The 27,700-nt window shown below is 54.2% G+C and overlaps 2 protein-coding genes across 2 annotated transcripts; one reads left to right on the forward strand and one right to left on the reverse strand.

Moving 5' to 3' along the window:
* Window positions 1–437: 437 nt before the first annotated feature.
* FOXO4 (forkhead box O4) lies at window positions 438–22,111 on the reverse strand. The gene is made up of 3 exons (XM_048077878.2): window positions 21,565–22,111; window positions 10,030–11,271; window positions 438–5,505 (listed from the first exon to the last, which is right to left on the reverse strand). Exons 1-2 carry the CDS (start codon window positions 21,988–21,990, stop codon window positions 10,048–10,050), a joined length of 1,650 nt encoding a protein of 549 aa, XP_047933835.2. The 5' UTR covers window positions 21,991–22,111; the 3' UTR covers window positions 438–5,505; window positions 10,030–10,047.
* Window positions 22,112–22,732: 621 nt separating this feature from the next.
* SNX12 (sorting nexin 12) lies at window positions 22,733–27,154 on the forward strand. The gene is made up of 4 exons (XM_048079849.2): window positions 22,733–22,950; window positions 24,466–24,561; window positions 24,772–24,896; window positions 25,393–27,154. Exons 1-4 carry the CDS (start codon window positions 22,786–22,788, stop codon window positions 25,493–25,495), a joined length of 489 nt encoding a protein of 162 aa, XP_047935806.1. The 5' UTR covers window positions 22,733–22,785; the 3' UTR covers window positions 25,496–27,154.
* The last annotated feature ends 546 nt before the right edge of the window (window positions 27,155–27,700 follow it).

Below are 27,700 nucleotides of genomic sequence, written 5' to 3' on the forward strand. Positions count from 1 at the left end.
TGCACACCTCTGAGCAGGCCAGCCAGCCCCAGGGACGACCAGCTGGCTTCCACTTGGACCTCCATGGCCCCCGGGATGGCAGCAAGCCAGTACCTTCCGCCGGCAGAAAGTGCTCCCGAGCTGCAGTAACTTTCCTTGATCTCCTTGAGTTGGGGTACGCAAGCGAAGATGAAAGGTCACTAACGTGCTCAGCTATCCTAATTCAGCGTCACCTCGTGGATGGGCCCCCAGGTACCGCCTGCACACTGTAACAAGGGGCTCTGCACGCTTGAGAGCACCCTGGAGCCTTCGTAGGCTCTCACACATCGACCCTCCCACCTCTGGCCTAACAGCAGAGGAAGGCGAAGGAAAGGAGCTGAAGGTAAGGGGGAAAAAAAAAAAAGAAACCAACTGGCCCCCAGCAGTGAAACGGAACAAACTGCATGAGACACAGCGCAGAGGATTACAGGTTTTTATTTGTCAAACGTTCCCCCCTAGTCTAGCACATTCTACAGTCTTGCTAGCACAGATGGTAACAAAGAGCCTGTAATGGTTCAGAAGTTACACTGCTACAAAGAGCAAACAAAAGCGGAGATTATGTAAAAAAAAAAAAAAATTCTTGTGAGAAACGGGTGAAAGAGTGCAGAGGGGATGGGGTGGAAGTTTGGGCAGCTAGGGGTGCCTGCCCCGTACGCAGCAGGCGGCTGTGCTAGCGCTGCACAAAGCCCTCCTGTGGTCTCACCAGGCGAAGCCCCCCCGGTGCTGGCAACACTTGCACAGAGCCCCCCCGGTGCCTGACGAAGAGGGCTCCTTTTGGGAGAAGTCACCCGCCATCCACGCAGCCGAACCGGAGCACCAAAGGGTAGCACCATGCCGAGCAGCGCGGCACCAGCTGCAGCCATCCCCTCCGACACGCACCCGGAGAGCCACACACCCAAACCATCAGCTCTTCCACCGCCAGCGTCTGCTGCCTCCCCTCCCTGCGCTACACCGCGATGCCAGGTAGAGATTTGATTCCATCAGCGAGTTTTCCATCAGCTACAGACACATCCTGGCGCAGGGGGAGATGCAAAGGCTAATGAAAAGAGGGGATCCCTTCCTCGAAGGGTTACGAACTGTAGTGATGTGTTATCGCACGCTCCCGAGCTTTCACACGGACAGATCTTTCAGGCATCTGGAGTCACCTCATTTGCTTTTCCCCATGTTAATTAGAACAAGTTTCTCATTAGGCATGCAGCTGAGGCAAACCCGAAGCCAAAGCCATCCCTGTTCATGCTCACATCCCCAAACTGATTTTTTTTGTTGTTGATAATGGGTCCATACTTGCACATTATCTTGGTGACAGTCCAGGACACCACTCCCAAGGCACTCCTACCCGTGGCACCAGACAGGTTTCTCATTCCTGGAGCAAGGCTAGCCCTGGAGCATTTGAGTGTGGCTATAAATGAGCAACTAAGTAAGAAAATGAACAAATCATGAACTATATAAAAGCTTTCTAGGCATTTCCTCTGGAAAACTTGATTAGTGCTACTTGCTTCTAGTGCGAGCCTCGCTTATGAGTACACACAGGCTCTGGAACGCTCCCACCGCTTTTGTTCCTCTCACCAGCACGATTCGGCTGCTGTTTTTAAAGCAGCACAGGGTAGGGGACGCCGTGTTTTCAGACACACCAGCTATGAAAATCAAGGGCTCCAAGAAACTTCCGATATTCCAAGCTTTTACAGGAAGCTGGTAGCAGTGAAACGCGCTCAAGTTGTAAAGAAGGCTCAAGCAATTAGCTAAACCCAGGAGTAAATAAAAGCAACAAGCCTGCCTCCTACCAGGCTCCACGGGCAGCCGCGAGCAGAATCCTTCAGGACCCAGAGCTGCACGGTGGCTTCGCACCGCAGAAGACCCCGTCTGATCCTCTGGAGGTGAAGGAACCTGTTACCAAGCCCAGCGAGGACAAGGAAAACGCACGCAGCGCAAGGCCTCGTGCCAACAGTTCCCTGCCCACTCCTCTCAGGCACTTGTCCAGGAGCATCACTCCCCCCGTCGCCGGCCCCCTTCCCTCGCCACCAAGCTCAGAGCTGCTCTCTAAACCCCAGCCCAACCCCTCATGAGAGAAAAAAGTACCCGTAAGCACAGGGCCTGCTGCTGCCGACTCAGAACAGAGACCCGCCGAGACACTATGCTGAACCCGGTAGCAAACACTTTGGGAAGGAACAGAAAAACCAGGGCAAGCAGTGGGGAAGCCCCCTCCCAGGTACATCCTTTCAGCAAGCAGCAGTTTGAGAACTTCAAAGTCTCTCGTGTCGCTTGAGGAAACGTCCCAGGCTAGAAAAGGTCACGGTTTACAAAGAGGAAGTTACTCGAGAAGGGGTTGGAGAACTCCCAAATTCTCTGCATCCCTGCCCTCCGCGCCTGCGATCCAAACCCTCCTGCCGCCCAGACAAACGAGGAGCGAGGCTGCCTGAGCCCACAACATCCCGTTTGTTGTCCCACAACATCCCATTCGCCGTTCGCTGAGCTCTCCCGGAGCTCCAGTAGTCTTCCCAGCACCGTCCTCGACACGAGCGCGCTCTCCAGCACCTTCAGCCACTGCCAGCTCCTGTTGTGCCGAGGGGGCAGATGCTCCTGCACACGAGGCTCCTATTCCTACTAAAAGCACAGTGCTTCTCATCAGCCCCCATCGTAGGGCTCTGACCACCTCTTCCCACAGGCCAGCCCAGGCAGGAACAGCTCCAAGGACACGCGGGTCTGAAGCGCTGGTACATGACATTGCCCTTCCCGTTTCTTCGGGCTCTGTTTCCACGCTGAAGGCATTAGGTTCACGTTTAGCGGCGCCACGCACGCTGGGATCCTGTCCTTTGGTACCGAGCTGTGAAGCAACGGGACCGACCTGCTTGCACTTGCCATCCACCGCACCGTCGGTGCCTGCGAAGCCCGGGCAGCCTCTCGACTTGGCTCTGGAGCTCCCGGGATTCATCCCCCCTCGGGGTCCAAGCGAACAAAGTGGCACGCGATGTGCCAAAAAACACAAGTCCCGCCACATCTCTGAACTGAATCAGCACAATGGCTGATCCTCGCGTGCAACGCGCGCCACGTGCAGCACGAGGCGCCTGTGGAAGGGCTGGCTGTCCATCTGTGTAATGAACTAGGTGCGGTGAGAACACACATCCGCGGTTCAAGCCGGCAGAGCGCAGGCCGGGACGCCGGGTCTTGCACTTTTTAATTTTTTGGTTTTGTTTTTGTTACGGTGAGGTGTGGCCAGACATGCAGATTGTGGGTAAGTGTTGAACGTATCACCGTGAGGTCTGCCACCAAGGCAGCCTTCAAAGCCCAGGTTATCAAATTACTCAAGGGCTCTAATGGCAGAGCACGCTAACGATAAGGCTGCTGAAGACTCCTCGTTGCAGGTAGCCAGACAAACCGCTCCTGTTCCAATCTCCACTCAAATGAAAATGAAATGAAACCCATGAGAACAGAGCAGACAAGGTGGTAGAAGAAGGCGGCTAATTGCACTGCATGATAGAAGCCTCAGCAGAAGCCACCACCGCCTTCGGGAAGGATTTGAGAGGCTTTCTGCCAGACCAAGATTACTGGGACCTGGTGAAAGCATCGCATCTCCCACAGCTCCTACCGCGGCGAACACCAATAAGGTGACAGGAACACGCCAGCTAATGCTCTCAGCTAATCTCCTGACTCCTAGCTTCTGTCTCGCAAGAACAAAGACGGGGCAGAATGTGACACACATCCCCACGGGTGTGCCTACGGGCCCCAAGTTCCCCAGCAGCAGCAGCAACTTCAGCAACGAAAATCCACGGAAACCAAAAAGACAGCTACCGAACACAACAAAGCGCCCTCCCTAAGGGCTACCCAGGGCGTCAGCAGACCTAGCGTGATCCAGTCCACACCATCCCCTCAGCAGAGTAGGGAATCTCTCGGTGCATCAGCTACAGCCCAGCCACTTAAGGGATTAGCCGAGAACAAGCGCGCTGTTAATGGTTAGCGTTCCCTAACGTCGTGCTCTTGGCTTGCTGGGAGTGCCCGACCAAGGAAAGGGCCCAAGGAGCGGTGGCCGACAGCCAGGCCACGCAGGCACCTTCCACTAGCCGTTCCCCGGTCACACCGCGGTGCCCTTCCCACTTTTTCTAACGACATTTTCAGCTTCTTAGACCAAAATGCCTTCGGCCTTGTCCCTCCCACGCTGTAGTGTTATCTGGTATCAAGGGGACAGATGCAGCAAGTGTGGTTTTTATCCAATAATCTCATTTTCAATTAAAATATATAATATATATTTAAAAAGGTTTAGAAAAGCTTCTATGTAATTTGCAGCTACTTTTACATATAGATTACAATAATGTACAACCCTTCCCCAAGGTGGCTGAAACTGCGGGGATTTGCCAATTCCTTCCCCCAATCAATCATATACGTTACCAAACAGCAAATGTGTTTGTTCCTAATGCAGCTCTGAAAAAGAAGTCTGTCACTGGTACCTCCTCGGAGGGAGAGATGCCCAATACGCCTAAAGGGGACACACTTAACATTGGCTTCATGTTCACTGTAGAAAGTTCCCAGATTAGTAAAAAAATATTTCATCTATAGAAAATGCCCTTCTGAAAAGCAACCAGGGCTCTGTTAAGGCCACACCCAGGCTTTCCTTTTCTCTGCTGTAGCAAGAGAGATCAGAAACAAACCCCAACTGATGGTTTTGTGTCCCAGAAACAGCTATTAGCACCTGTGCCTATTGTACAGCAGCCTGGTGTATTGGGAATGTGCCGAGCACAGCATAGGGACTTCTCTAAACATGCTTCTCATTCAACGGGGCTTAGTTGGCACAGGGAAAAACTCAACGTCCCCCCGTCCCACTCGGACGAACGAGAGGAAGCCTTCCGCACCGTGACCACCACCCTTCCCCGCAGAACAACGAGGGGCGCTCCAGCGAGAGGGGCACGCTGAAAACACCGAGACCGACCGCTGGAACAGCACGCCCTCTTCCCGACAAGGTTTCCGCCAGTTCGCTTCTTCCAATTCCTCTGCGAGTCTACGGGATACCGAGTGCACATCTGGTGGCTTAATGGAAACGTCCAACTACTCCGTCCCGGAGGGCAAGCCGAGCGCGAGCAGAGCCGGCCCTCCGCCAGTCCGAGGCACTGGGAGACTTTCTGCCGTAGCAGAGAGAGGGGATAGCCATTGGGATGCTCCTCCAGCAAACCCAACTCTTCACATGGGAAAACATTGCCCAGCGCAGAGGCTTCTGGCCAAGGCTTCTACCAGGGCTCCTCTTCGGACTTGCACAGCCCAGGGTTTCCCCAGAAGATCCAAGGCAGGGTCAGGTTTGTAGGAAGAGACGTGGCACGTAACAGGATTATTTTTAAACTCTTCCCGTTGCAGCCAGATGCAGGTTGCCCTTTCTTCCCAGGTGGGCAGCCCCTTCTGCCCAAGGTGTGGTGCGCAGGGAAACTGAATCCAACATGCTCCATTCTTTTCTCTGCCAGGGGTGGGAAGCGAAGTCAGAACCCGATGTTCAAAACCTGAAGGACACTAGGAAGAAGAAAAAGAGCGAATGGTTAGATCTCAGCTTCAGTGGGAACCCTGGATGCACAGAGAAGGAGTTAACCGCTATCAGCCAGCCTTGTGCCGCTCAAAGAATGCCCACTTCCACCAGGGAACAAACACAGAGCACAAGAGACCTTGATCAACAGAGTCAAGTGGAGGATGCGGCTGCTCAGCTCCAAGCTTCAGAATACAACTGAGACAAAGACAAAACAAAAACACAAAGGACAAAAGTAAGCTCTCCTCCGGCAAGCTGATGGCACCATCAAAGCTCTGCGAGATAAGCAGGTTTAAAGGACTTTGCTCACACCAGAAGCGTTGCGGGAAAGCAAGGAGGAAGAGGAAAGTTACTCCTCACCTTAAGCAGCCACAAATGTGAATTGGGAAGGAAGAGATGAAGGCTTTTTTTTTTTTTTTTTTGAGATCACACACAAGAATTGCTTACACTCAACCACTTAAAGAAATCCCATATCTATCTACAAAAAAGTAAGTATTTCTAGATATTTCATGACCTGAAAAGCCTTAAGACATCCCTTCTCAGGCCTTCTGCCTCACTCTGGGCAGAGTCAGCTTGCAGCGGCAAAGCAGCAGCTGCAGCTCCTTCAAGCAAGCCCTGGAAGACATCTGAGCTGCTTTAAGACACTGACATGAAACCTCCACTGCAGGTCCACGGTTCGTTTGGGAAGGCAGAATAGCAAGATAAATACAGGGCATCAAGTCAGGGCATTCAGCGGGAGCGCTGGTGAGTATGAAATAAACTCGTGGCAAAGGAAAACTACAAAGGGGAGTGAGCCCTGAACAAGGAAATACACTAGCGTAAACGGAAAGTCAGAGCAACAGGCTTTGGGAAACTGCAAGATGATGGGGGGAAGGGGTTCTTTATTTATTAGTTTTCTGGTAGATGGAAATGCAGCGTTGGGACCAGAGGGAATTAGAGCACAGCAAGAAAACGCCGGGTCCAGGCCAAGCTGGGCACGGGACAGAGGGGCCAGGAAGCTACACGGAGCCCGGCTGAACAACCGCAGGCTGCTGACTGAACTCCGCCGGGGGAGCGGACGGACCGCACCGGAGGGGGACGAACCGCACACCAGTGCGCAGAAGAGGCAGTTGTACCCCCAGCTATCCCGCAGTGAAGCGCCTGAGGTACGGAGCTGAGCGAGCAGCAGGGCCCTGAGCCGCTGAGGAAAAGCCAGCCGCGCCTCCCAGCCCCGCAGAGGACACGCGCGGGGAGCGCCGCCGCCCGCGGACCACAGGCTCCTTCCAGCTGCGGCCACGCTTCGGGCACGGCCCTGCTCACGAAGGCGCCGCTCAGTCCCCGTCCTGCTCACGCACCGAGCGCCTCGGCCGGGGAATGGAGGGCCTACAGCTGCGCGAGCGCCGGCAGCAGGAATTTGTCCTCCCTGTGCTGTGGGCAGGCCAAGTATTTATTTATCCAGCTCCTATTCCATCCCGGCTGCTCGCTAACCGCCGGTGAGCACGCTCTGGGATCCGATGGGCGGCTTTCGCTCAGCGTTACGCCCGGGTCTGACCCGGCAGGGTGGAGACTAAGCCCACAGAAGCTACCCCGAACGGCTGCAGGTGAGCAGTCGTTTCTGTCGGTTTTCACCAGTGTCAACTTCACGTGGGGAGAAACCGCTCACAGAAAGCACACGAACGACTGGCACACGGAACAATACCTAAGGGCAGCCAGGCCTTCCCTGAGCAGGGGTTTCCGAGCAGGGACACAACTCTTCACAGTAACAGGTCCAAAGAAAGGACAGATGATACAAATCTTGACCTCTTCACAGACGCTGATGTCTGCAGCATTTTTTTTTTTTTTTAAACTCCTAAATTTTGAGAAAACAGTCTGCTTTCTTTTCCCAGGGTTATTCATGGTCTCCAGGAACTCTCCTATTTCTCTCCACGCACATCCTGTTCCCCTTTTCTTACAGCCCTGATGCACTCCTGACCCACCTCCCTGCCTCGGCAGCATTCTGCATCGTGCCTGCCTTCCTTTGGGGAAAAAACTCCCCTTCAACTCACCCCACGGATACAGGCAGAACTTAAAAGCTTTGTAAAGCTCAGAAGAAAGCAGACAATCAAAGGGCAGAATAAAAGACTTGGAAGATTTTAAAAAAAAAAAAAAAAAAGCACAGTGACCAGGGCATGCTTCTCCTCCTAGAGCAATACTGCAGCTCAGGACTGCTCGCGCAGAAGCACGGAGGAGCCACGCTTTGTGCCGATACACAATCACATTTCGGAACTCGCTCAACATTTTGCTCTTTCCTTAGTGGGGATGTGTCCAGCACATTCCCCAGAGAGCAACCCTTCAAACTCACGCAATAAAGAAAGCAAATCCAGGGCTTTTAATCTCAAGCAACTCCTCTGCCTCGATAAGCGACGCACGCACCAAGTATCGACATGGACCACGAGCACAGCTGCTGCTAAGAACATCCCTTCTCCCTCTTCAGCACGTGATTACAAGCCACACCTTCACCTTTTGGTGAACATTTCATCAGCTTCCCTGTTTTGTACCCTTAAAATAATAAATCTGTGCCTGGTATTCTGCAGACAGAGGTCTTGACTATCCAGGCCAGGTGATTAATGCACCCGGGACTGCGGGATATTTCCATCTTCCATGTTTTGAAAACACTACGAAGAACATTTCACCCCTGCAAAGCCAACGTATTCCCCAAATATGACGACCCGCAATAGCGCGGCATACAAAAAGCACCAAAGTTCAGAGCAACATCGAGTGGAGTTCAGAGCAACACCCAGGGCTGAAACAGCCAGGGCCTCTGTCACTATCTCACAAACAGTCCTTGGGCAGACGAACACTACGGATGTTTTGTCAACTAAATTGGTCTTTGAAATCCGAACCGAGTTCCCCTATTCCACCTGAAGTGTGGGTATCCGATTTAAGACAGACACTCTGTAATTTGGCACGAGAACACTTAAATGCACAAGACTATAAAAAGCCATAAGGAAACGGGGGAAAGCCTGATGGATCCTCCTTCTCTCTACAGTAGAGATCTTCTAAGTAAGGACAGAAGAGTATTACTAACGAATGAAGTCCTAAGCAGTGTGATGGGATTTGGAATAACAGGGCATTAAATTGTGTTTAAAAAGTCCATATATAATAGCTTATCAGTGTGCTCACAGGGTTTATGTACCACAGACCCAAAGAACAGCGTTTCACTTTGTCTAGTCCCAAACACTTGTCTGGAACAGCTGCACAGGAAAATACTTACCCTAGAACCAGGTCTCCAGCACGTACGGCAGCAGCAATCACCAGGAAATTTAGGCTGAAAGGGACCTCCAGAGGTCACTCAGTCCAAACCCCCGCTGAAAGCAGGGCTACCTTCAGGTTACTCAGGTGCCTTGGAAATAGCATTAAGGTCAAGCACACGATAATTTCACTCCTTCTCCATCACCTTGAAGCTCAAGGGCTTCCCGCAAGTGAAGCGGTATCTGCAGTTTGCCCTTACTTCTGCCTGCTCAGCTGGCCGCTGTTACCGACGGAACTTGCAACGCTAACAAATACCACATCTGTCTCCTGCACAGGAAATAATCTTGGCAAGGCTTCCACCTTCCAACCAATACCCAGTCTGCGCTCTAGTCCATACAAGAAGCTGCCCGTTCTGCTGGCTAACTGAGCTCCAAGCACGAAACGCGCCTTCAGCTCCAGTTCTCTACTTTGACTGCATCGGTGGTTAAAGAGCTTCAGATCAGGATGACATAGAGAATATGATGTTTTTAACTCTGTTTCTCATACGCTTCATTTGCCAAAGTGATTCAAGGAATTTGTGAGCACGAAAGATCACCAGAAAGGCAGCTGTGCTGCTTCTGAAAGCATAAGCATGTGACAACCTTCCTCCTTCCATCTCCATTCACACCACACTCCCATTTTCTCTTCCTTTCCCATTTTAATGGCTGCATAAGCAATTCAGCAGTTGATGCTGACAAACAGGCTTACCAGACTTTACAGACACTCTCCCCAGATAAGGGAAGGGCAGAAGGTCTGATAACAGGGTGATTGTCCTGCTACATGCAGGGCAAAGCAGGCAGTCATGAAACAGACATACTTTGCAACCTCATATACTAGAAAATTTTGCAAGCATAATCATAACCTGGGTAAAACAGTGTGCGCCTGCTCAATTAAACTGCTCTGTATACACAGCATCACGTCTTCAGAGAACCAGCACATGCTCTCATGTCAAATTCAGAGCTACAGACATCACGTGGCAGAGACCAATGTCCTGTAGAGCAGTCATCTTTGGGGACAAGAGAGAGCAGGAGTTTCTTTCAGGTTGCTGCTCTACTCCATTAAGGAGTTTACTGCCAGGTAAGTTACCTTTATCTGCCCTTTTCTCCTTCTAAAAGGGAATGCAGTTCTCCCAGAAACTTTTACCTCAAAGAGCACATGCTCGTCCAGAGAGTTATCTGTCTGTAGCTACTGCAGAGTGGGGCACAGGAAAAATCTCAGAGTCGATCCCGATACAGCACTGCAGCATTTTACGTAACTACACCTACCTTTTTGTGCTCCTGAAGTTAACTTGGTACCCAGGTATGGTTGGAGGCCTGCGAGGTGCTGGGATAGCTGGGAGTAGACAGAACAGGTTCAAAATTAAAGTCCAGTCCTTCTCCATCCATGAGTTCGCTGTTGATTATGTAATCCATATCACATTCAAGGTTCTCCATGTACATGTCAATGTCCAGGTCGATGGGCAGCCTGTCCTGGTTCAGCCCCAGAGGAGCAGGGCTGGCTGAAGAAAGCAGTGGTGGGCTGCCCAGCTGGACTGACTGGGCAGCCGCTGCAGAAACTGGAGCCTTCAAACTGTTGACGCTGCCAGCGTTTTGAGGAGATGCTACTACGGGAAGCGTTGACGGCAAAACACTGGCACCAACTGGTTCTGCCTGCTGCTCTGCAGGCTTTCCTCGCGGATTGCCTGAGCTCATCTTACTCTGGGTGGCTTGTCCACCCAGGAGCAGAAGAGTTCGGCCGCTCATCCTGCTACCAGTCTGTGGGAGAACTGGATCCACCTGAGTCATCATAACATCCCTTGGAGGTGGAGAGCTGGGCGTCAGAAGAGCTTCCAAGGTCTGAGGGCCGGAGAAATGGCTGACAGAACTCTGCAGTGAAATATCAACAGGGTTAAAGAGGGAATTGCCAAAAGTAGTGGTCTGACCAGCTGCGTTTGGGCTCCGCAAAGAGAAGCTGGAATCTCTTTGGATCTGACCACTGGAGGCAGATTGCTGGGTAGATAGCACAGATGAGCTGGGAGACATCAAATTTAACCCGTCAATGAGCTCAAGCTCCTCAGTCACGGTTGGTGGAACGTTGCTGGATGCACTGGAGTACACCATAGACGGGAGCAGCTCTTCATCGTGGAGGTCATCCTGATCAGTCACGATCGGAGAAAGCCTGGCACTAATGGTGCTTGCATTGGAACTGGTTCGAGGCCGGAAGGTGTTCCACACATCGGAGTCCTCGTTGCTTCTTGAGGACGGGCTCCCCGGCCACTTCGGGAACTGGGAGCCAGGACTGTCAGCAGTGGCTTCAGGAGCAGACTGGAGAGAGGGCTTCTTTTTGGATGCTTTACCTCTGACTTTTGCAAGCTTGCTGCTGTTGTCCATGGAGGCAGCTCTTCTTCTTGGTGCTTTTCCACTTTTACCTCCTTCAGGATTGAGCATCCACCAAGAACTCTTCCCAGTGGCTTCATTATGAACTTTAATGAACTTGCTGTGCAGAGACAGGTTATGCCTAATAGAGTTCTGGAAAAGAAAAAAAAATAGGAGCTGTGAGGAGCTGACAGTTTACACCACGTCTCCACCTAGAAATCTCACAAGCACAACTGCATTCAGACAGTATCCAGAGAAGAAAGGTAGAACAAAGACCTGCGCGTACCAAACCTGCCACTGCAGCTCCAACACGCCTGACAGCACGAGCAGGCAGAGCAATGTCTCCCTGATGCACCAGGGGTAAAGCTGCCATGACAACTAGCAGCTTCCAACTGGCATGGCCAGCACTGACACGAAAAGGACTTTTCAAGACCCTATACCGTTGCTACAAAGCCTGCAGCAGCTGAACATACCACGGGGCAAGTAAGCGAATTCCCAAATACAGCTTGCAAGTTCAACATGAGCCGAATGGAACTTGAGCCAAGGCTGCTGCTAGAGAGTGGCACCTTCATCATCCCTCCTGCTCCCACCCTTCCGTTAACCCCGTTAGCCACAGAGCAGAAACGTGGCTGGAGTTTTTATTTTTCGTACAGCGAGCTTTCAGCAGGATCAGAGCACGGCATGGAAGTGAATTGGTTAAACAGCCTGGAAGGAGAGAAATGACAAAACCCACCCAATTCAGTCTGCCTATCGCTGCCTTCATCCCCAAAACAAGACAGAATCCGTGGAGCAAGAGTCCCGGTAAGTCTGGGGGCTGCCAGCTGCGCTCCACACGGAGGCAGCACGCTTTGTGCGCGTTTCTGATGGGGTAAGATGTTCAGGCTGATAATGCACTCCCACGCTGTACGTGCCAGTTTTAGCCTCTCCCATCTTTCCCTTTGGCAAGGCACGCACTCCTTGTCCCTCCTAACACCCTTCACTTGGCTTAGCTTTGCTAGAAACTGCAAGCTCAGATGTCTGTACCCCAACAAACTGAATTTCAATCCTGCAGCTGTGCTGATAACCCCCAGCACTTTAGAATCAGCGCGCAACAATCTCATTGTTTGCGCAGAACCCCCTGAAGATCCCTCTGAAGCCTGCGCTGTGCATTTGTTTCATATTTGCATTTAATTTGTTCAGATAGTCAAATTACACGTAATTAAAAGGTGCTACACTGGTAGCACAACGGCGGTCCAAGAGCAACACCTTTTTCATATAAACTGAAAGGCTGACAGCAGCCTTCAACTTCCATGCATAGTCCTAACTGTGAACCACGTTAACTGCGCTTTTATCATCCTTTCCCACTGCCTCTGACCACAGTTCTTTCCTGCCCGCTGCCTTCCCTCTCCCCACCCTTTTCCTCTCAGCCAAGCCCTTACCATGCTAATTTTGTCCACCTTGCCAAAAGGACTGTCCTCCAGTGAGGCACAAACAATACAGCACAGTGGAAAGTTTTCACCGAGGTGGAAGGAGACGTGTGAATTGTTCCGAATTAGCTCTCATTTTAACCTTTGGCTGCTGAGGATTTGGACAAGACTGGCTGCTTGCAATCGCTATCTACGGAGACACAAGCTCCTACTTGGAGAGCACCCCAAGGGTTACTGCGGAGCCAGAGCCTGCAGGAACACGTGCGAGCCAACGCTCTCACAGAGATCTATGCTTTGAGTTATTCACATTAACAGCTGTAACAACGCTCCTCTCTAGCATATTCTTGAAATAAAGCTCTCTTTTCCTTCCAGTTTCCCAAGAAGTAACCAGACTGGAACCCTGTCTCCTCGAAGGCTGCTGCTCTGATTTCCAAGGCATCACCCCCATTTCCCAGGTGAACGTGCCTGCGGCTGCAAGAACACCAAGCTGTCACAAATCCTTCATTTATCCTCCCGAAAGCAATCCGTGAGCTACTGATGACACCCAGCCCTGGCAGGCACGACCTGGTAGCTTTTTTGGAGCACGCACTGAAAGTTTCAGAACCGCTTTTAGCGCCGTTTACCAAAATGAAGCTTTAAACCAACGGGTTTGAGACTTCAGAATTTCACAAATAACTACAAGCTATTTCCTGCTATAGCTGTGTTTTGAGTCCTTCGTTAGCAAAAGCACACTGCACTGGTGCAAGCATTTCAGGAACACTGCAACCTGAAGACAAGTAACGTCACTTCTTGTATCTAAGCGAAAGTCTTAGTGCCTAATTTTCTGGCTAAAAAGAAGCTCGAAACAAGACATCTTGAAACAAGTCTAAGAATTACATCAAGATTTGGGAAGCCCGGTACCTTTTATGCAACAGTCTCAAAGTGCTTGTACATGCTCCTGCTCAACTGAGATGATGGTTAATAGCTAGAGACACAGGTAATTGCTGTACTGCTCCTTCCTTCCTTGTCTTCCAACTCCCCTCCTCCCATAACACAAGCATCAGCAACTCTAAGCTGCTTCAGAGAGCTGATCTGACCAAAAAGCAGCCCCGTCCTTCCCTGAAAATGATTTCTGTCTGTTGGAGCTCTGCCTATTTTCTGAACTACCTCAGTGGGGAGGGTCGGGCACCTCAGTGCTAACAGAAACACAGAATGTGTGGTTGGAGGCAAGAGGAAGAAAAAAAAAAAAACAGAACACTTCTTATATTACAGTTAGCTGCTGTCAGAAGTGCAATGCCTAAATTACGCCTTTCACACCTCTGCTGCAGCCTCTGTGAGGCAGCTCACCGCCACAGCACCCGGAGTCATCACATATCTGCATGACCGGGCTTGTCTGTGTGCTGAAATACTCGGTCCAGAGCATCCCAAAATAGATCTGAACCATCTCCCCTACCAGGCCCTGTGTTTTGAGACAGAGGGGCATCGGGGAAGCGAGGACCGGCCAGCACAAGGAGCTGCTTCATGTCACGCAGGTGCTAAGCCTTACCAAGGCACAAGGAGGGGAGCTCCTTTGCTGTTAGCTTTGTCAGGCTCGTACACTCTGTGCTCTCCGGCACAAGAACGCAGCTAGCAGCACGATTTAATGGGCCTAACGCGCGGAGGGCACCCTCAAATCTCATCGAGAGGGTGAGTGGAAAATTAACGATGCTAAAATAATCACAGAACTCCAAGTCAAACCTTGCAGGAGGGGAAATGACAGAATTCGGTCACCTAGGCAACCCTGACGTGTTTCCTTTTTCGATGTTAAGCAACTCAAACCAAAAACGTAGAGATGAAGTTAACTTTTTAGATGCTCAGCTTCATGGCTGCCTGGATCCCCCCTGCGCTGCAGAGCGCCTGGAATCCACACCCCCAGCCTTTACCTCCGTGACGCCTCTGACCAGACTGCAGCCTGAGCTGAAGGAAGCAGCAGTCAGAAAAGCCTGGGCCCAAATCCTTAGGAATCTCTTCAGCAACTAGCTGGGAGGGGAGGGGGGTCGGTTACTGCATCCCACAGCGGTTCCTACAGAGCACTGCTGCATGTTAGGTACTGAAGTGAAAAAAAGACGGTCTGGGTCTCTAAGCCATCACAGATCAAAGATGATTCCTGTAAATCACATATTCAGACAAAACCATTATGAAATTAATGGCAGACATTACGCAAAGTTAAGGCCCGGCTAGGAGCACTTACCGTACGCTGAACAATGAAGCGTTCAGCATGCCCAGCCGCTTCGCGTATGGGACAGGATACATAAAACAGCCACAGCACTGTGACTAACAGCAGCCCCACACCGTTTCCTAATTCCCAAGAAGCCACCAAAACATTAAATCTTCCCCTTTGATAGCATCTCCTAAGGGCAAGCAACCCTCCTTGCCCTCGTACCGGCCAGGCCAGGCCCGGCCCCGCGCTTCGCTCTGAAGGAGAGGCATGAACCACCCGAGCTGGCACTACGGAGCCACCAGCTCTCCGGTCAGCCGTCCGGATAACTGCCTGGATATGGAAATACTGTCTGAGGGGCACGAGTGCTTCTTACCGGAGACAGAAAGCCGGTGAGAGCCTTTCCAAGGGACTCCGGGGCTTCCCAGTAAGACTGAGGTTGCCTACCATAAAATTCGAGTTTTACTCGCATCAAATCAGAGCCTCCAGGCCAGCGTGTTCAGACAAAGGTTCCTCACAGAACAGAAGAGCAACAAGCCGAAACGCACCGTCCTGTGACACAGCTTTTCCATAGCTGGGAGAGGGCAGAAGAGGAGGCTCCTTTGTGCCGTGCCTGGATCAGGAGGCACACGGAGCGGTGGTGCAAGAGCCGTGCTAACGAAGCGCTCGGGGCCAGGCCAAGCACAAGATATGTTAAGCAAAACACAAAACAACATCTGTCCTTGAAATTTTTGAGCTTACACATGTTCACATGGATTTTCAAGGTCTGGCCATGACTACTCCCGAGCACAAGTGCCATTCTCCTGAGAAATTTCAAGTTCCTGATACAAATCATGGACGCACCTGAATTCTTAGCAAAAAAAAGAAGTCTCTGAAGAATCAGGGACAGAAAAAGCTGGACGTACAATCACTGCAGCTCCCTGTGATGTGTTCTCGCTGCCTTGGAGGCACACAAAGAACACGGTCACATCCCAGAGCAGGGCCATGTTCCAAAGCAAGGCCTGTAATTGTGCAGAATTATAATTTGCCACCACATTCTTCAGAGGCTGCAGAGGGAGGAGGCCCCGCCTGCCACATTTGTCAGTGCCTGTCTCAGCACTCACCCAGTCGCTTGGCTCCAGAGGCTTTAGGAAAAGTCTTCGCTGCAGAGATTTTGCAAAGCTGCGCTCCAGCAAGTAAACAACCGCTCCACAGCCAGAGCTAGAACATTTCTCCAGCAGCCTCCTTCCAGAAAGCACACGTGAGCACGGACGTCAAGCTCGGGAGACACAAAGCCACAGCTCATGAAGAACATTTTCCTTTCTGTAATCTTTCAATCGGAGTTCAGAAGAAGAAAATCCCAGCTCTCAGAAAAGCAAACACCGTGGCAATTTACACGTTTACCAAGACAGGCAGGCAGCAGAAGCCATGCAGGATTAGATAGGGCAGAAGAAACCTGTTGGAACAAGTAGCTCAAGCATCCCGGGAGCAGCCTTCTTTGAGGGCTGACTGGAAAATGAAGCTGTGCCATAAGGAATAATCTTTCAGCAAAGCAGCTTTCCAAAACAGACTGACAGGGAACAGGAAAGAGCAGCAGCAAAAGCTCCGGGTGATTTGCCTGACACTGCATGGGGCAGACGGACTTTTGCCAAAAGGAGAGCTCTCCCCTGCTTGGGAGGGAGGACTACGCTCTGCAAGGCTTCAAGTAAAGAAAAAAAAACACCAAGAAAACCCACCGCTGCTCTGTCACGCTCCTGTCCATTATTTCTGTTCTGGCTTCTGTCTGTTATTCCCCCCCACACTTGAAGAAAACCCAGCGAGGTTGTTGGCCGCCGAGACACAGAACGTCTCCCTGCGCTGCTAGCACCAGACAAACGCACTGGGGTTGTAAGAGGTAACAGCAAGTAGTAACAAGTCGTTTCCACCCAACCACCGCTACTCCAGGTACACACAGACCCTCGCTCCCTCCCCTCACCGTACAGCGACTTCAAAGAAACCAAACCAGGCCTGCTTACCAGAAAGCAGCACCCACAATTCTGCCACAGCCCCTGAAGATTAAGGGGACTCGTGTTTTGTTCAGCGCCACGACGGCAGCAATGACACTGGCGTTCAAATTCGATGGAAGACGTGCACCTTTTCATTTTTAGTGCCAGAATAGTTAACAGAGTATCATCACGTCAGGCACACCAACTCACCGCCTTCCTCAGGACACCCGGCACAACGCAGCTGTTTTTCCTCACAAAAAGCAGGGAATCAGACCCTGGGCCGAGCCTCCCCTACAAACAAACGTGCACCGGACCGAAATTCAGGCGGATTTATGCTTTGATCAGAGCTACGACGCTGAGTTTAAGTTTTGTATTTCCTTTTGTGTTACAGCTTTTTGGCATAAAGTCGGTTATGCCTCAGTGAGCAACAACAGGGAAATACTTTGAATGTCTTCTCAAATCATCATCTCGAAATTACCGTCACCAGAAGTCAAAAGCAAACCTCTGCAAATATTCCCACCATGACACGTTCCTTCCCAGACAAAGACTTCGTTCATGAAACAAAAGAAAAATCTCCTGCTACCGACTTGGGCCCTCACCTGTCCATGTTAAGAAGCCACAATTCTGACGAGCCTAAGCCAAAAAAAGCTTCCAGGACACAAGAATACTCCAGCACAGTGCAGACGGACATAAGCAAACAGCTAGCACGACTATTTTAAGGAACCGTCTGTTGCTTTTTTCTAGATCTGCATACAGAAAAAGCAAAAATTGGCTGGACAGAAGTCAACAAGCCAACGACTGATGAACTTTTCATCTTTACCAAAAGAAGCCTTCACTTAGCGTTGTATCCACTGAACTGGAACTTATCTGCAAGGTGTAAAGACAAGCTGGCAGAACCTACCGGGGCGGCACGACAAAAATAGCCCGGAACACTGAACAGGGTTGCTTTTGTCTCCTGGCCTGCTAGCCTTTCATCGAGGAACCTCAGAGGGCCACGGGAAGAGCAGCTGCTCCAACGCGAGGAAGCTCCGTGCGCGCTCTGCCCGCAGGTCAGGCGTCCCTGGTCCTAGGAGACCTTCAGAGCCAGGGCTGCGGCGGTGGCAGCGGGGACGTCGCTCTGTAATCCTGGGCACAACCGCAGGGGAGACGCCAGGAAGCGCCTGAGAGCCATCAGGCAGACCTGATCCGTCGGGTCAACTGTTAGCGCAAACCACACGCGGCGTGCGCATCACATGAGCACGCAGAGACGACTACGCGGAAGATTTTTAAGCAAAATGCTGCCCTTTTTTTATAAAAGGGGTAGCTGAGCTGTCCAGAGAGATGACACCTGTTTCAAGCAGAATGCCTAGTAAATTTTTAATTAGTACTGCAGCTACCTTAAATTGTTGCATTACGTACACGTACGCACTTGAATCAAAGCGAACGTGAAGTACCAGAACACAGATGTGACTTCAACCTCCTATAAACTAATGCGATGCAGCAGGGAAATATAACTGGGAAATTTCCAATAGGAAATATCTCGGGTTTGCTACAGTAAAATGCCTTTGGAGGGCTGAAAGGGTGGTTTTAAGCTCACTCTGTTCCTACAGAAGAGGAGACAACAGGTTTGGGAGAACATACAGAGCGTTGCGCTGAGAAAGCCCAGTCCTCAACATTGCTCATCACTGCGTCAAACTTGCTCATACTCCTGGATGCACGGAACGCGACAAGCAGCGCACGCAAACTGCTCCAGAGGGCTTCATGTGCTCCTGCTGAACAGAGCAGAGCTTTACTCAAAACCCTCACTGCCCTCCTCTCCCAAAGTCTGAAAGCCGGAAGGAATTATCCTCTTATCCAGAGAGCAGCTTGCAGAGCACCGAGGAGAGGATTACAAAGGAGTCAGGGGACACCCCCCTGCGGGGACACTTCTGCCTTTCAGCCCAGTTAGTTCCTAACTCCGGCTGAATTATTGCAGGGAAAAGAGACTGCGCATCCTGCGAGCCCGTCCCTTTAACGAAGTACTTCACGCAGTTCAAGAACAGCGACCATCACCTTCCTCGAAAACAGATTTTTCCGGAATTCAGAGGTTACACCCTGGCTGACCGTAACAGCTGTATTTCCCTCTATTGTGTATCGGAGCAAGACAGCTGGAAAGTAGTCATGAAGTAATAACAGGTTTATGGGTTTTACCTTAACTGAAGCAGGTACAAATAAAAGTGTTCTGACATATTCACTTCTTAAATTCTCTATTTGAGCCGCACTGCACACAAACAGAACATAATACAACGTCAGAATATTTCTGCCAAAACGGCAGAAGCACCAGAACTCTAGGAGCTGCGGTACTCTTAAAAGGCACCACAATGTTCTATCAGCATTTAGCAGCAGCTCTGCATTCATTTCCTTCATCCAAACTCATTCGGGTCCAAACTGAGAAACCCATAAGCTTCTCTGGTTGTCTTAGCTTTATCTTTTACTTTACAAAATTAAAAATATGCAGAGTTTCATAGTTCTAAAAATACCAAAGAGCAGGGGAAACAGAAAAATATGCAAGGCACATTCCTCAGCAGAAGATACATCTTTTGTTTATTCACTTTGTCCTAAATACAAAACACAAACCTATTAAATTTACTCTCAACCCACAAAAAAAAAACAAATTGAGCTGACTTGATTGCTTCAGTATCATTTAAACTGTGAGTGTCTAACACGCCTTCATCTAACGTACCTTGATGCAAACAGATTAGGAAAACCTTCACCAGAAGAATTCTTCGTGTAAGCAGAACAAAGCAGCGCTCCCTGCCAAGCCGCGCACCCGTGTCAGCACTGAAGAGGGCCGAAGTCGGAGCTCGACGGTCACTGTACGAGAGCCACGTCCCACCCCCGTACCAACCCCAACGGACAACGTCCTGAAAACGAAAAGCTTCTAATGGGAATTTCCCCTGGCATCCAAACTGCTTTCAGCTGTGTTTCCACGACGGTTTTCTGTTTGCTGGTTGAAGTCAACAGCGCCGAACTGCCCTAATGACACAGCGGGCTGCCTCCGACCGCGGCTGCTGCCATTCTGCCCTCCCTCATCTCTCCCAGCAGGAAGTTTCAGTTCTCTTCCCTCGCTAAAGCGGCCTCTGTTCCCAGGCCACGAGACTACAAATAAACTCCGTCGCTGAAAACATCATCGCAGAATGGCTACGGCAGCGGTATCTGAGCGAGGGCCGCAGCTCTCCCACGTGCAGATTGTCATCTCCGCCTTTCCACGTGTTAAACCCAACCGCACGTTGTCCAGAAGGGATACCTGATGAAAACGCAGACTAAAACCCAAGACTGAAGGCCCCTTTATACAGAAAAGGATATAAAAATACATCCACACTGGAGCAAGCCTGAAGCGCGCCTATTCCAGCGTCCAGCCTGGCAGGATACTTCACAACGTTCCAACTTCCCCTCCACATCTTGGGACACATTTAAGAAGACAAATTCAACTTTGGCCTCAAGCACCATTGCCAAACAGATGCTGACAGGAATGCTGAAGAGAAACTACACCAGTTCCACGAAATGCTTGCCAAAATAACACGATCCCACACAGCAGCAGGACCAGGACAGCACACCTAGACAGAGGAAGCAAGAGCTATCTTGCAGTGAGACCACAAATCTACCAAAAAGAAAGCAAATGCACTCCCCACACTGCCCCAGATCAAAACTTAACAATGAGAATTCAACCTGCACAAAGAAGAAAAGGAAAAGGAAAAGAAAGTAAGATGGCCAGTGGATTTCAGTCAAATGACACGCGCTCTCTGGGAGCTGTCAGCAAGCCAGATGAACAGCAATCGTGAGAAGCCGTCTATCAGCCCATGCCAACCTCAGCTGTGACAGCTGCGTCCCTCTCACCACGTTCCTACCCTCTCTCGAGGGAACATCAGCGCTCCTCACGCAGCCACACAGTGTGCCCCTTTAGAGAGCTGAGCCAGCTGAAAGCTAACCTAACAGAAAAAGCCACCTTTTTTTCCAAAATTACCTCTCTGCATTGACTTAGCGATCGCTCATGCAGGCAGACGAATGCGTGGCTGGAGCTGTGGAAGTCCCAAACCTCCCTGGCTCAACCTGCCGCAGAGCTGCGGCACAGAGGAGCTGCTGACCAGCCCTGTGAACAGACCGGAGCGTGACACACTTGTCACTCCACTCTGCTGCCAGAGCGACAGATCACGCTCTTCAGATCCCACTCTGGTGGCATCCAGTCACATACATATATGAATATGCACGTGTATGAGGACAGCCCGAGGGACTATTTCACGAGCCAGTTCTCACATCTCCCTTTCTCTTTGCCGGAGCTTGTTTGCCTAAACAGAACAGGGACACCAGGCTGCCACCTGCAGAGGACGGAAACGGTAGTGAGAGCTTTTAATAGAACTTAGCACGTGCCCTTTCTAGAAAAACAGGAGAGAACAATATCGAGGCTTTGGAGCTGTACGTCCTGAGACCTACTTTCCCTTTTCTGAACTCCAGCAGAGGTCCTCAGTCACTGTGGAGAAGAAACGTCGGCACTGTTCTAGGACACAGCACCCTTTTTAAAGGGAGCTTCTGGGAAGCCAAGAATGCCTGCTATGAAACAGTTATTTATACTGAGCTGCAGCGCAGTTGGGCGACGAAGAGCCGCAGAGCCTTGTACTTAAAAATCCCTCGGCTGACGCCTCGTCTCACGCGGAAACTCGGTGACAGCCTCGTAGCTGCCCCTCGCTCCTTCCCTGGAAAGCCTCCCGAAGGCGAAGGGCGCAAGGAGCAGCCTTCCACGGCCTGATCCGGCACGGCCAGCAGCCCGCTCCTCCGCGCTCGGGACCTCGGGGCAGCCCCGAATACCCCGGTGCGGGCGGGCACCGGCCGAGCACGGGGCTCCCCCCGCCCCGGGCAGCCCGCACCCCCCGCGCCCCCCGCTCACCTTCCAGCCGGCGGAGCTGTTGCTGTCGCCCTTGTCCTTGAAGTAGGGCACGGAGCGCACCATCCACTCGTAGATCTGCGCCAGCGTCAGCCGCTTCTCGGGGGCGCTCTCGATGGCCTGGCTGATCAGCTCGGCGTACGACTGGTTGCCCCAGGCGTTGCGCCGGGAGCCGCCCTTCCGCGCCGCCGCCGCCGCCCCGCCTGCCCCCCGCGCCCCCTCGGCCCGCCCGGGCCCCGCCGCCGCCGCCGCCGCCGCTCCGCCCGCGCCCTCCTCCGCCGCTCCGCCCGCCTCCGGGGCCGGCAGCTCGGGCCGGGGCAGCGGCCAGGTGCAGGAGCGCGGCCGGCTCTGCGGCTCGAAGTCGGGGTCGATGTCCGGAGCCGCGGCACCGGGAGCGGCGCCGCCGCCGCTCCCGCCCGGCTCCGCCATGGGCGCCCCCTCAGCGCCGCCCGCCCCGCAGCGCGCCCCGGCCGCGCATGGGCCCGGCCCCAGGCCCCTTTGTGAGCCCCGGGCCCCGCCGCCGCCGCCGCGCCGCTCTGTTTACCAAGCAGCGGCGCCGCGCTCTGCGCCTGCGCGCGCGGGGCACGCCGGGAGCGGTAGTTCCGGCAGGGCGGCGGTGTGCGGCCGGGAGCGGCGGGAGGACTACAAGTCCCGGCGACGCCCGCGGCGGAGGGGCGGGGGAAGCGGGGCGAGGCTCCGAAAGGCGAGCGTGGCAGGCGGTGCGGCGGCGCGACTACAAGTCCCGGCAGGCACCGCGGCGAGTTGTGCTTACATAACCACCGCCCCACGGTGTTTTTTTGGGGGCCGTGACCCGGTTCCGGGCCCACCCGCGCAGCACGCCCGGCCCGGCCTTGTACCGTGTGTGGTCCCACCGGGTCCCGGCTGCTGCGGTGCGGGTGGTACGCGGGGGGGGGGCAGCGAGCATGTTATTGCCATGCAGGTTCCGGGGCCGCAGCGGGAGCGCCCCGCACCATGAATGTCTATAGACGGGCGGTGGATAGCGGCCCCGAACCATGGATAACCGCCGCGTTATGCAGGCAGCCTACGGGCGTCAGGGCGCTATGCGCGGGCGGGGCGGCGGAGCCTGCGGCCCGGGACCCTGTATAAGCGTCGGTTTATGCAGGCGGCGGGCGGGCGGCGGGGCGCAGTGCGCGGGCGGGGCCGCGCGGGCTGCGGCAGCGGCCGGGCCGGGGCCGAGGCGGGCGGGGCGGCGGCGGCGGCACCATGTCGGAGGCGGCGGTGGCCGACACCCGGCGCCTGAACGCCAAGCCGCAGGACCTGACGGACGCGTACGGGCCGCCCAGCAACTTCCTCGAGATCGACATCTTCAACCCGCAGACCGTGGGCATGGGCCGCGCCAGATACACCAGCTACGAGCTCCGCATGAGGGTGCGGCCCCCGGCGGGGACCGGGGACGGCGGCGGGACGAGGCCCGGGGGAAGGCCGGGGACCGGGGGAGGGCCGCGGGGGGAGCCCCGGGAGCCGAGCCCCGGCGGGGGCGGGCGGCTCCTCAGCGGCTCGTCGGCGGGCCCGGCCTCAAGGTCAGGGCGCCGGCAGCCGGCGGGGCCGCGGGGGCCTCCTGCGGCGGGGAGCGGGGCGCGGGAGGGGCCGGAGGTGCCGGCCCGGCTCCTGCTCCTGCTCCTCCTCCCTCAGGCAGCCCCGGGCCCGGTGCTCGGGCACCGCCGGGAGGTGCCGAGCAGGCCGCGGCTGCGTGCGGCTGGTTATCTTGCGCGGGGAGGGACCGCAGGTGGCAGCGTCCCGGGACGTGCCCGCGGTACCGCCTGGCGCGTACGGGGCGGCCCGGTTACCCCCGGGAGGGAACTTGGTCACTGTACCAAAATTGTGTCGTTCGGCAGAGCGCGGGGCGGGTGGAGCAGCTCACCAGGCTGAGCTGCGACCCCTTCAAGGCTCCGCATCTGACAGCCGAAGCAAGCGATACGGAGCTTCCCCCGAAAAGAGAGTTATCTCCAGTGCCTGGTATGGTGCTGGCACAGCCCTGTGTTCGCAGCATGATTTGACTGCTACGTCTCCGCTGCCTTTCAGAAGAATTGGATATTTCCTTTTTTTTTTCTGTCCTGGTTCTTGGTTTCCGTCAGCCTGTTGGCAGACGGCGATGAGAGCCTCGTAGTCTCACTGAAACTAGCTCTCGCAGAGAGGCTTTGAAGGCAGACGGTTTTATTTTGCAGATCTGACCCTGAACATGGTTAAATGTGTTGCAGGGGGACTTGTATGCTGTGTGTCAGGTTGTGCTGCCTAAGTTCCCTTAATGTTTCAGAGCATCTCAGTAGTGCAAAGATGAAGTCCCTGTAGATGTCAGTCTTTAGAATTTTTTGGAGGAAGAAGGGGAATTGCTGCAAGTTGCTCTGGTGGCATGGGGCCCACCAGAAAAAGCTGCTCGTCCGTTAGGGTGGCAGGCTGTTCTGAGAGGAGATCGTAGCGCCGGGTCTGGCCTTGGGCAGTCGCAGGGACAAGATTTCCTCCCTTTTTTCTTCCATGGAAACGCCACTGTCGGGTAGGAGGTTCTTCTGCTCTGCAGGCTGCCATGAAGTTGTCTCGTAGATCACCTCAAAATGGAGTGAACTCAGGGGAGAAAAAAAAATCAGCTTTGTCTGCATTTGTAAGCCCTGGTTTCAGTGTGCGCCCCTGGGTGGGGTGCGTGTTCCCAAAATAGTAACTTGAGGGGGAGGGAATGGCTGGCTCCAAGTAGCCTGGCAAGTGCTTGCTTGATTCTGAAGGGCTTCGGTGCTTGTGCTCTGTCCTGAATAACGAAGCTGGGTGTTCTTGTGATGCGTTCTTCTCAGGGGGCTTGGTTTTCTAAATGCAGTTTCAGGTTTCAATTGCATGTTGAAATGCTATCTGGCTTCCGAAGCAAACCTGCAAATTAACTGCTTCTCTTCGTTACAGACAAACCTCCCGATCTTCAAATTGAAGGAGTCATGCGTGAGGAGACGATACAGTGACTTTGAATGGCTGAAGAATGAGCTGGAGCGAGACAGTAAGGTGAGGTCTCACTCAGACCTGCCTGTTCCTGCGAGTGGGTCCTATAGGAGCAGTTGTAGTGACAGTCTTGCCCAGAAGAGAGGCTGTGGTGGGGCAGCTGCTGGGCTTGATCTCTGGCCATGTGGTGGTGCTGGAGATGAGTGTCAAGTGATTTAGGATGCCCTCTCGCGGGTGGCACTTCTGCTGACAGGAGTGGTTCTTTGCTTTCAGATTGTAGTGCCACCGCTGCCTGGAAAAGCTTTGAAACGACAGCTTCCCTTCCGAGGAGACGAAGGCATCTTTGAGGAGTCCTTCATTGAGGAGCGGAGACAGGGCCTAGAACAGTTTATTAACAAGTAAGCTTGATGTCCTGGGCTTGCCGTGTGCTTGCCCTCCCAGCTACTGCTGGCAGAAGAGGGTTGTGGGTTGACCAGGAAGGAGTCTTGATCTGCTGCGTGCAAGTGCTGTGCTAAAGGATGGTGCCTGCCGCCAGGCGATGAAACCACAGTCCTGAAGTAAATCCTACCTCCGGTGTAGGTTGTGTTCAGTGCTCTGTTCTGAGAGAGAAGCAAGTATTAGCAAAACGGCTGTGTTAGAGACCTGCTGCCAGGGTAGTGTTGGCTCAGGATGGTTGTGATCTGCTGCAGTGCATGCTGTGGGGTGTGTGCTCTGTTCAAGCATCTGTTTCTGGCCCTGCCGTACTGAGCTGGTGACCTTGGCCTGAGCCCAGCGGGGCTGTGCTTGGGGCTGGCTGCCTGTGGATGAGGCCTGCCTTGCTCTCTCCCCACAGAAGTGGGTGTGTGGGGATCTCGGCGGTGCCTGTGCTAACCTCCACATCTGATTTTCTTCCAGAATTGCCGGACACCCACTGGCACAGAACGAGCGCTGCTTACATATGTTCCTGCAAGAGGAGACTATTGATAGGAATTACGTCCCAGGGAAAGTGCGCCAGTAGGAGCACCTGGCACTGTCTTCCTCCATTCCACCCTCCCTCCTGCAAAAATGACATTTATTTTTACACTAAATCTGTCTTCTCTGAACCAGCTTTTCCTCTCTTGAACCTCCCAGTTTGTTCAGTATTTTCCTCTTTTGTAACTGGCAGCAGCTTGTTCTACTGGGCTGTGGTCTTGGCCTAAAGGTATGAAGATTTATGCAAGTGAATGTGTTGTCCCGCACCTAGCGGCAGGTGTGAATAGGTGTGGAGCAGGAACTTGCTTATGGCATTATGGTGTAGGAGCTGCCTCTCTCCCTGTACAGAAAGGTATGAGATGACCTTCACTCCCCTGTCCATGCAGCCCCAAGCATCTCTGCAGGAGACTCTGAAGAATAGCAGTTGTCATGTTGGTCAGTGATTGCATCAGGTATTAGAGTTTTAGTAAGGCTTATCCAAAACAGTGAGTATAGGTGCCTGGGTGTGTTGGTCCCTCGTCCACCCCCTTCGCCCTGCATGAAATCCCCATTCCTCACTGTCTGGAAGTGCTGAGACCCAAGACTTACTCTAACCCTGCTCTCAGCCTCCTGCGTACAGACCTGTTTGGTGTATTAGTGTTAATCCCCCTCCTTTCTCGCGTGCTGCTGGCAGCTCGGGGGGTTTCCACGCCGTGCGCTCTCCTGATGCTCTGTGAGAGCAGTTTGGTGTGTGGAAGCTGGGCTAGCCCGGGCCGTCGCGGCGTGTGCTGCGGTGCCTCGGCCCAGGCTTTAAAAATGCCACAGCAGCTCTGCCGTGGGCTGGTGCCGTGGCGTTGCCAGCAGCACCCGGTTCAGCTGAGCTGCGGTGACCTTATCCTGTGCCCCAGCTGCAGAAGGGAGGGGATCCGTCTGGCCGAGGAAGGAGCAGGAGGAGGCGGGGGGCTGTTGCAGCGCAGCGGTGGCGGCAGCTGCGGGAGGAGCCTGGTGCGGTGCTCAGAGCGAGGGTGGCACCACCTCTCCGGAAAGGGACGGCAGAAAGTGCTAGGTCAGTCCTGGGCTAGGCGCTTGTGTATGGAGCAGGGTAAGGACTGATAGGTTTTTGTTTGTGTTTTGTTTTTTCTCTCCAATGAGCTAGGCAGTTACTAATGTGGAAGGGAAGGCACGAGACTGGTCAGGGAACCGTCCAGAGCTTGGGAGGGACCACGAGGCTGTGACTTGCTGCACCAGAGCCGTCCTTTGGAGACCCCTCTGGCTTTCACAGCTGCATCGAGCAGGGCTTGGCCTCTGCTCGGGACCTCCTGGGGTCAACGCTCGGTCATTTTGTGGCAGCGCGGTTGAGCCTTTCTCGGGGCACAGGCCTGCGGTGGCCAACCTCCCGTCCCTGCCAGGCTTCCTGCCAAGCACATCCCCCAAGGCCTCTGTCGCGTCTCCTGGGTTTTCTGGTGAGGACCCGCTGCTCTTGGGCGAGAGCTGGATCTGAGAGATGAGGACGAGTTGCTGAAACCGGGAGGGAGCTGCTCCGGGGGGCCGGCTGGGGCTGCAGGGCCGGCGGAGGTCCCCCCGCCGTCCCTCGTCCCCGCCGGCCCCCGCTTGGGGAGGGCTCCCCTCGCCCCGCGTGTCCCGCTGCGGGGCTGCCTCCACGCGGCTGTCCCCCCCCGTCCAGTGTAACCTCGGGTCCGTTCGCATTAAACCACTGTGAAGCCAAGTCTCTGCCTCGTCCTGCGGGCTCGGGGGGAGGGCGGAGGCGGGGAGGGGGGGGGGGAACCGGGGCCGGCCTCCGCCCGGCAGAGGGCGCGGCGGGGCTGGAGGGGGGGGGGTGCCCGCGGCTCGGGCCGGCCGGGATGCGGCGGGCGGAGGGGCCGGCGGCGGGGCCCGGCTCCCCGGGCTGCCCCGACCTGCTGCTGCACGTCGGCGGGCCGAGCTCGCCGCTCTCGCCGCTTTTCCTCAGCTTCTTCGAGGAGGAGTGCAGCGCCATCGCCGCCCGCCTGCGCATGGGAGCCGCCGCCGCGGGGCCGTCCCCGGGGGGCGCCGCCGCCGGGCCCGTCACCTCCACGCCCGTCACCTCCGCGCCCGTCGCCTCCGCGCCGCTGCGCCCCTCGCAGCCCCCCGCCGGGGACGCCCCCGGTGCGACCCCCGGGGAGCCGCCGCCGCCGCCCTCCGCGCCCGGGGAGCCGCGGCCCCGCTCCCGCCTCGCCCGGCCGCAGCCCCGCAGGGCCGCCCGCCGCGGGGCCGGGCAGGGCGCTCCGGGCCG

Source organism: Anser cygnoides, chromosome 13 (genome assembly GCF_040182565.1).
Source record: "Anser cygnoides isolate HZ-2024a breed goose chromosome 13, Taihu_goose_T2T_genome, whole genome shotgun sequence".
NCBI lineage: Eukaryota > Metazoa > Chordata > Aves > Anseriformes > Anatidae > Anser > Anser cygnoides.